Source organism: Desmodus rotundus, chromosome 3 (genome assembly GCF_022682495.2).
Source record: "Desmodus rotundus isolate HL8 chromosome 3, HLdesRot8A.1, whole genome shotgun sequence".
In the NCBI taxonomy this organism is placed as follows: Eukaryota; Metazoa; Chordata; class Mammalia; order Chiroptera; family Phyllostomidae; genus Desmodus; species Desmodus rotundus.
In genome coordinates this window covers 85,623,354-85,632,907 of record NC_071389.1, presented here as the reverse complement: position 1 = coordinate 85,632,907, position 9,554 = coordinate 85,623,354, and the positions used below count along the sequence as shown (strand labels likewise).

General features: G+C 42.1%; 1 protein-coding gene across 3 annotated transcripts in view; it reads right to left on the bottom strand.

Annotated features, from left to right (window-relative positions):
• Positions 1–1,593: 1,593 nt before the first annotated feature.
• DSP (desmoplakin) overlaps positions 1,594–9,554 on the bottom strand; it is a 40,419-nt gene continuing 32,458 nt past the window's right edge. Inside the window, exons 23-24 of one of the 3 annotated variants that reach the window (XM_053920362.2) lie at positions 8,465–8,962; positions 1,594–5,509 (exon numbers count right to left, since the gene is read on the bottom strand). In XM_053920362.2, coding sequence (XP_053776337.1) covers positions 2,276–5,509; positions 8,465–8,962 — 3,732 coding nt within the window. In that variant the 3' untranslated portion in view covers positions 1,594–2,275. Of the gene's footprint in view, positions 5,510–6,667; positions 8,963–9,554 lie in introns of all 3 variants that reach the window. The other 2 variants (XM_045189098.3, XM_053920361.2) reach the window with 2 other exon arrangements.

Sequence of the window (9,554 nt, the reverse complement as noted above, 5' to 3'; positions counted from 1 at the left end):
ATGGATGTGAGATGATTTCCACCAAAAAGTCATTTCCCTTTTTGGTGGATGTACTGTGTATGTGAACCAAATTAAAACTAGTGCAGGTCAAGAATGTCCTCTTTCCCAGGACACAGCCCTATCTCATCTCAAAGCTTAATGACAACTTTAGCAGTAGCTTGGATTGGGTGCACTGTTTCGACCTTAGGAACTGCTTTACACTGCTGTTCGTTACTCTATTTAATCACTTTCCTAGAGCATCCTCCTGCCCCATTCAGGGTTAGGCCTTCTAATGGGCTGAACTGCATCATCCCCTGCATCCCCCACCCTGAAATGCATGTCTAATCCCTAACCCCCAGTGTGACAGTATTTGGAGATAGGGCCTTACATGAGGTAATTATGGTTAAATGAGGTTATAAGAGTGGGGCCCTAATGTGATAGGACTAGTATCCTCATAAAATGAGGAACACAACAGAGCTCCTTCCATACCCATCACTGCCTACAAGCCTGGAAGGGTTGGTTGTCACCAGAAACCAACCCAGGACTGCAACCTGATTTTGGAGTTCTAACCTCCAGAACTATGAGAAAGTAAATTTGTTTAAGCCACCCAGTCTGAGGGATTGCATTATGGCAGCTAGAGCTAATAGTCTCCAGCTCTAGTATAAGGAATCTCTATTTGCCCCAACACAGCACTTACGTTTTTCTTCTTTCCATATTACAAGGGCTATTTTTGTGCCATTGTTCCTACCATGGGATCTAGTTTCTGGCACAAAGAACTGAGTATTTAGTGAATGAAACTAATGGCAACTCTCCCAGATTGGAAGGTTGGGGGGAAGGGCAAGAAAAGAGGTAAGACATGAATGTTTTTACCCTAAGCATCGAAAGTCCCAATAATTTGTTATTTTAAGTGTGATCTTTTTTGTTCTACACAATTAACATTTCATTTGCTTTCCTTTTGTTCTATCTGTAGTATAAAATTCATTTGATTACATTAAAATATACTACTGACATAAGCAAGCTGTCCCACTAAGTGATGCACGTGTATCTTCTTCCCCATCCAGACTCTACAGGCCTGAAGTCAGAGGCCTTCTAAATTCTACTGAATCCTCATAGTACCTAGCCCAATAGTAGACACAACATAGGTACTCAGTAAAATCATGTTAATTTAATTTCTTGCTCAATTTCAAGTTTCTCTTTTGATCGCAAGAATAGGCTTCTATCTCATGGATTCAAGGACAATTCTTTTCGGGGACAAAATGAAATACCATGCATTTTGAGTATACCCAAAAATAGAATCTTGACCACCTCATGCTTTTTAAATGTTATGATGATGACTTCTGCTCATACTACTTGGTACTCATAGTCGAAAATAAAGTAGAAGTGGGTACTGGCCTCTGGCCTGGCCTTCATTCACATGGGCTTATTTCCAAGTACTCTACCTGATACACAACAGGCACTCAAGAAGTGTTGAAAGAACTATGTTCGAAGACAAAATTCTAACAAGAATTCAGAACTAAAATGGTTTATAAATGGTCTTTCTTAACGCGTATTTTGCAAAAAGCTGCTGCTAAATGGCCTTGTGTGTATAAACATATTAAGTCAAAACACAAAAAATTCAAAAGTCCAAAAGTTTATTGCCAGAATAGCAAACTTCACAGACAGCTTTTTAAAGTACAATGAAAATGACAAGCAAAATAAACAGGAAACTTTGACCAAAGAAAAGCAAAGATTGCTGCTATCATGAACAGTCAAATTAATACCAAACCAAACAGATACATAAGAGTGTATGGGGTCATACAATCCATATTCTAAAACTGAAGAAGACTCATTCCAAAATGCTTAAGTTTGGGTGGGTTTCTTTTGGCAGGGGGTGGGAGGGTGGGAATCTCCTAATACAGAAAGGGGAACTATTTAGATGAGAAACAAAATGACTAAAATATTAATGATCCATTTAATTTTCATCTCTAAGAACAGAAATCTGTATTATAGGCCAAAAGAACTTCAAGAAGAATCAATCAAAAATCTAAACACAGAACAAATTCTAAATTCAATTTGTGCTATCCTTACAAATGATTACCACTTCAGATACACTACATCCAGTGTATTACATTAGTTGAGGTGAGCTAAGAAGATAAAAAGCCTGAACAGCCTTTACTACTTGATTTCAACTTAGGCTGTTTCCTTAAGCACAGAAAATCCTATCACTATACTGCAAGCACCAGGTTTCTTTCTTATTTAATAAAGTGAAAATTCATATGAATGAAGTCAAGGTATAACAACCATTTCCAGTTGACTATTAGTGCCCAATAGAGCTACTGCTAAAGGTGTAGGAGTAAGAGTAGGAAGAATTCCCAGTTGCATCAAAGCTTCCTCTCCGGGACCCACTGCGGGAGCCAGAGCGGGAGCCAGAGCGGGAGCCTGAGCGGGAGCCGGAGCGGGAGCCTGGGGCAGAAGACACGTTATAAGGGCTGGGCAAGCCCTTGGATGAGACAGAGGCGGCCTCCAGAAGGCGTAGGCCAGTGACATCTTCCACCATAGAGCGATTCATAGCATCCTTATAGGATATTTTTAACTTGGTTTTGGGGCAGGTCAGGATTTTGGCATAACTGCTGGTGTCCTGCAGCCTCTGAGCTGCTCGGCCATCGATGAACCCCTTTCTGATGGCTTCTTCCATGCTTATTCTCCCATGCACTTCCGGGTCAACTAGGCCTCCAGTGAGGTACTGGAATTCCATGAAGCGCTGACCAGCCTCATAAGGAAGCCATTTTTCTTTCACTGCCTCTGCTGCCGACATCTTCTTTCCCTTCACACCTTCAAAGCCAATGAAGGCTTTCTGGGCAGGCTTTAGCCTGGTGGCCATATCTTGGTCAATCAGACCCTGGGAGAGGGCATCCTGCAGCGACAGCTTCTGACTGGTGGTTGGGTGGATGATGCCGCCTGTACAGGCCTGAGCCTCCAGAAGCCTCTGGCCAGTGATGCTATCCACAATGCCCCGCTCGATACCTTCTGCAACGGAGATCTTCTCCAGGTTTTCTGTGTCAAAGATGGCTGCGATAGGGCTCGATTCCTCCAGAGGGTCAGACAGAGAGCTGCTCTTGATGGTTAAATTCCTGACACTAGATATAGTAGAAATCTTAGTTACTGACTCATGTCGGGAGTTGCTAAAAACATCATCACTGACACTACCACCCATGCCAATGCTGTTGCCAACACCATTTTTCAAGGAGATCATATCAGCAAACTGAGTGAGGCTGAGGCTGCCAGATCGGTACTGATCGAAGAACTTCCTGTCAACGAGGCCCTTGTCAATAGCATCTTGAATATCATACTGACTGCCTGTCTTTCTATCTACCAGGACCACCCTGGTGGAGCCATCAGATCCAGTGATGGTTATTTCTTCCCACTCACACTCCTGCTCACACAGTTCTTTAAAGGTTTCATAATCGATAAGGCCCTTCTTGTAAGCCTCCTGAACAGACATCTCCTTGTTGGTTTCTGGGTCCACAATGACCACTCTACGCTTCCTCAGGGTATTCTTCTGTGATGTCTGCACCTGCTTCTTCTTTTCTTTCAGAGGCAGTAGACAGAGTCCCGTTTCCTCATCCTTGATGCATCTTTCTTTTAGTTGTAAATAGGTAAGATTTTCTTCAGTGTTTGGATCAAAAAATCCTTTTGTATCATCAGTTGGATCTGAGAGAATCTCACTGAGCTCCTCATTAAAGTAGCCCCTTTTGTATGCAATGTCAACTGGTAATCGATGGCTCTCCTTTGGGTCGATAATCCCACCAGTTGCAATCTGTGCTTCTAATAATCGAATGCCATGGCCCTTCTCAATGAGTTCCTTGTTCATGGCTTGGAACAAAGAGATGATGTTTCCTGTTTCAGGATCATTATACCCAGTGACAGCTCGTTCTGCAGACAGGAGCTTCTCTTTGAACTCAATACCCACCAGACCTCTTTTATAGGCTTCTTCCACAGTTAACCTCAAGTTGCTAACAGGATCCACTATAAAGCCAGTAGCTGCTTGGGCTTCCAGCAACTCCAGAGCAGTACCAGGTCGAACCAAGCCAATTTTCATGGCCTCATAAATGCCAAGCTTCTGTTTTGTGGTCTCATTGTAAATGCCTGCTATGCAGCTCGAACCCTGAAGGAAGTCCTTAATTCTCTCACCAACCTCATCATAAGAAATTCGACCTGATTCCAGCTCATTTACAGTGTTGAGTCCCAATATACCAGAATCTACTAGCTCAGAAACGGTCACAGGTTGTCTGATTCCTTGGAAGGACATACTTCTCTTCTGTACCAACAGCAAGAGAAGACCAGTGTGAGGTTCGATTCTGCACCGTTCCCTCAGTTGCATGTAGCTGACCTTCTTCTGGGTGACTGGATCTACAAACTTTTTCTGACTATCTCGGGGATCATTTAGGGACCGATACAAATCTCTGTCAATCAGCCCACGAGCCAAGGCTATATCTTTTGGCAAAAAGACACTGTTCACGGGGTCCACTATCCCCCCTGAAGCAATCTGGGCTTCTAGCAGACGCATTCCAGTTTCTCTATCAATCAAATTTTTCTTGATGGCTTCTGAAAGAGATACTGTCTTGCCTGAAAATGGATCATCAAAACCAGTGATAGCTTTTTCTGCTGTATATATCTGTTGACGGTCATCGAAGTCAATGAGGTCCCGAGCTATTGCACTGTCAACAGTCAGCTTCTCATTCCTATGGGGATCAATTATACCACCTGTAGCTGCCTGGGCCTCCAGAAGCATGACTGCGGATTCTGGGGTGATTAGTTTCTTTCTTTTGGCCTCTACCAAAGAGAACTTTTCCTTAGGGGAAACAGATGCTCCAGCGATAGCTCCTGCGCCCCGAAGGAAAGGCTGGATTTCAGAAGCAACTTCTTCCACTGACTTTTTCCCCTTCAGCAGTTTGTCCAAGGTTGTTTTGTCAATCAACTGGCACTCGTAGAGCTGCATCGCCGTCACCTTCTTTCTCAGTCCATCAAACACCAGCTTGGCAGAGTCAACAGTCCATTCATACTCAGTCTGGGTCTCCCGGTGGGACCCATATGGGCGCTGTTTGAGTTTGTCAATTTCCCTCTGAAGTCGGGAGCGTTCTATTTCCAACTGTGACTGTGTCTCTCTGGTAGAATCCTCCAACTTTCGCCTGCACCTCTCTTCAATCCTCTTGATCTCTGCTTGGAGTCTTTCAACCTCACTCTTAAGGCAGTTCTTCTCTCTCTCGCTCTTTTCTCTTTCTGACTCTATCTTTCGAATAGCCTCTTCTTTGCGAGAATATTGAGTTTTCCACTGATTCAGGTCATTCTGGATTTGTTGTTTCTCACACTCAAGGTGCTGTTTCACCCTATTTTCTGCGTCCAGAGTTGCTTTCATCCGGTTCAGCTCATCCTCCAGCCTCTGCAGTCTGATCTTATCTTGCTCCAGAACCTTGATTTTCACCAGAAGGCTCTCTCTTTCCTGCACCACCTGAGTGCACTGACTCTTTGATTCCTGAATCCTATTAGATGCCTAGAATTTAAAAAGAAATGGAAAAAAAAAAAGGTTTGGATCATATCATATGACTACCATAATTTAACCTCTTTTTCTACATTTTTAAAAAGAAATACTTGTTTACTTTTTTCCCTTCCTTCCTTTTCTCCAGCTGTAATGTTATTTTGTCATCTTACACATTCATGAAAAAAATTCTGTAGCTATATGTTGCCACTCTGAGAAATGGCTTCGTATTTACTATTTTTTCCATAAAAGGAACTAGGAGAAGTTGTAGTCCTGTCTTATTCTTAATGGCAATTATGTTTTGAAAAAATACAGGGAGTTCTATTCCAGGTAATTACACCTGCTATACCTACATCTCACCTTCTGTTGCTATATGGTGCCACTTTGAGATATGGCTTCATACTTACTATTTTTTTTCCATAAAAGAACTAGAAGAAGTTGTAGTCCTGTCTTATCCTTAACAGTAATTATATTTTTTAAAAATAGAGGGAGTTCTATTCCAGGTAATCATACCTGCTATAGCTACACATCACCTGTTACAGTTATATTAATATGTTTTAAAAAGCAATAAAAATCTTTAAATATATACATACCCCACGCCCAACCCCACACAAATATTGTCTATAGAAGTCAAATGTATTAGAGGTTAAAGAAGTTATTTTTAAATTAGGGGTTAAAAAAATAAAAGCGAAACAAACAGGGCCATGATCAAGAGAGGAGAATAATGCATGCACAAAAATTAGTGTAAGGAAGAGAGAAAAGTGGTTTTAATATTGCACAGAAAATGCCCATGATACGGATTTTATTTTTTTTTAATTTAAATTAAAACTGTAGGTCACAGCTCACCAAGTAGGAGCCACTTCTAGAAAATAGAGTGCAACACCAGAGGAAGTGATCTCAGATGTTACAGCCATGCTAAAGTTCTAAAAGCAGGGTCAAACACAGGTCACACACGAATTGGCACTGATGCAGTGACAGAATAGAAGGGCAAAGAGCACTGAAGTTACTTTAAAGCAGTTGTCTGGATGACTAAAGATGCTAGTTCAGTAATAAAAAGAAAAATCAGGCTCTCTACAAGCATTCATCTCAGTAGCAAGAGCACAGTCAGGTAAGATGATAATGGGGTGAATTATTTGAGAGACAGTGGAGCTGTGATCAAATATTTGTGAATACCTCTAAAGCCTGCTTTTGGAATTTCTCAATTTCCTGTCTCAAATTTTCCCTCTCTCTCTGTAAATCATTAATCAGCCCCTGCAGTTCCAGGGTCCGGTTGTTGCTGATCTGCAGTTGGCTCCTTAATTCAGAGATGGTTGCGTTTTTATCACTATCTGCTTCACTTCGGCCCCTCCTGAGTTCGTCGTATTCCAGCCTCAAGTTCCGTAGTTCCTCTTCCAACATCAAATGGTCCTTGGTCAAGTTCTCTGTGAGAGACTGGAGCCTCTCGATTTCTATTTTGCTTTCATTTAAGCTTCTGCTTTTATCTTCTATCACCTTCTGGAAATGCTCATTCCTCAAGTGAGCCTGTTTGACATTTTCTTGTTCCTGGAGCAGCTGCCGCTGCAGGGCTTCTACCTCCAAAGAGAGCCTCCTCAGCTCTTCCTGGGTCCTCTGCTTCTCCCTCAGGTGGCCGTCCAGCACATCCCTCTGCTGCCGGAGGTCATCCTCACTCCTTTTCTTAACAATGGATGCCTGTTCCAGCTGCTGGGTCAAGTTGGTGATTTTTATCGCTTGTTCCTTCAAAGACCTCCTCATGCCTTCTAGCTCCTCCTCTAGTTGCTTCCTCTTGGAGGAGTCTTCTGAGGCTGTCCTCTTTAGCCGATTCAGCTCCTCTTCCACCATCTGCTTCTGTAGCTGCAAGTCTTTCAGAGAATTCTGGAATCTTGTGATGTCCTGCTCCTTCACAATCCTCTCCTGAGAAATCCTTTCATAGTCAATTCTCAGGCGCGTTAGTTCTTTCTCCTGAACCTTCAATTTGCTTATTGTCTCTGTTGCACTGCTATTTGCTTTCTGCAGGTCGTACTGGGCCCTTTGCAATTTAGCCTTTTCATCTTCCAGGCATTTGCGTTCATTTGTTTCTGATTCTACAAGTTGTTTTAACCTTTCTATCTCCTTGTTTTTGTCTTGGATCGTCATGGCAGCATCATCAAGAGACTGCTTATATCTCAGGCTTTCTTCTGCTCGCATCTGAGTGACCTGTCTCAGCTCCACCTCCAGCTGCTGCTTTCTCTGAGATGCCTCCAAGCCAGTGGCCTTCTGCTGCTGGATATTCTCTTCGACCCTCCTGAGATTCTCTGTGGTCTGGGCTAAAGTGTTCTTCAACCTCTTTATTTCTTCACACAGGTTCCTGTTTTCTCTGGTGAGGTTATCTATCTGAGCTCGGTAGCCACTGGTGTCTTCTTCCTTCTGCATGGTGAGCTGGTGGATGGTCGTCTTGGTGATGTTGATCTCTGTTTCAAACTGGTTTTTTAAGCTAATGATTTCCTCATCGTAATTGTTTCTTACCTTAGCCAGTTCATTTTCATATTCCCAGCGGCGCTTGGCCTCCTCCTGAAAGTCAGCTTTGAGTCTTTCAATCTCCTTATTTTTGTCCTGAATAGTCTTTGCAGCCTCCTCAAGGGACTGTTTGTGTCTTGCATTGTCCTCAGAGCGCTGCTGGATTACCTGCTTAAGCTCCATCTCCAGATGTTGCTTCTTTTGCATCATCTCAGAGCCACAGGCTTTTTGCTGAAGGGCATCTTCTTCAGCCCTCCTTCGATGCTCCGTGGTCTGTAGGATGCTGTCATTCAGCCTGACAACTTCATCCTTCAGATCCCGATTTTCCCTTGAGAGTCTTTCAAGCTGGTTTCTAAGATTTTTGGAATCATCCTCCTTTTGCATGGATATCTCCTTGATGGTGGTCTTCGTAATATTAATCTCTGTTTCAAACTTGTTCCTTAAATTACTGATCTCCTCATTATAGTGGTTTCTTACCTTTGCCAGCTCATTTTCATATTCTCTCTTCCGGGAACTCTCCTCCTGCAGAAGAATCCTCAGTCTTTCTATCTCGCACTCCTTTTCTTTGATGGCTTTTTCAGACTCTATTTTTTGCCAACCAAGGCTCTCCTTTTCACACTGCCTGGCTTTCTGCAGTTGGTCATAGTCACTCTTCTGTTGATCTAATCTGTCTTCCACGGCCTTTCTTCTTCTTTTTTCATCTTCGATCTCATAAGTTAGTCTGGTGATCTTCTCATTGAGTTCTTTTATTTGGCCATAGCACCTGTCTAGATTTTGCTTTGCTGCCTTTCCATCCAGCTCAGCTTGTCTCTTTAGTTCCTCCAGGCTCACAAGCTTTGCTCTGGCCTGGGAACACTCTGTCTGGCATTTCTGCAGGTTCTGATCCAGGAATTTGTTCTTATTGCAGTTTTCAGAGTTGGCATCCCGGGCCAGTTTGAGCTCCTCTTCCAAAACTTCAATCTTGGTATTTTTCAGCTATAAAAGTAACATCAAAAATATGTTGAAACAAAAACACCTCATATCATGAGAAAGAAGCAGTACTTTTCCCCTCCCAGACCAATATACATTCTCATTTCTCTTTACCCACTGACAAATATACACACATACAAGCATACTTGAGCACACACAGCACACACACAGAGTGGTATAAGACAAAACTACTTGACAAAAATTCAACAAATCTGTATTTTCCTCATAATTCTTCTACCAACTGCTTGTATGATCTTATCAAAAGTTACAGATTTGAGTTTCAGCCTCTTCATCTGTAAATGAGGTCATTTCTTTCAAGACCCAAAGCTTATGGTTTTATGAATTATGTTTTTTTTGTTTCAAGGTATAAGTTTCCATCTATGCTCAATTCAAATATTTGAAATAAGGAGTAAATTAAACAATCACTCAACATGAAAGAATTCAAATACAGCTCACCTAGGATGTTCTTAGGCTTCATTTAATACAAAAAAATAAAGCAAATTCCTTGACCAAATTGTAAGTAAAATTACTGGTTTGGGGCAAGGTAAAATACCTACAATTTTGGAAATATTACCTAAGGCATTTTAAGCAGTATACT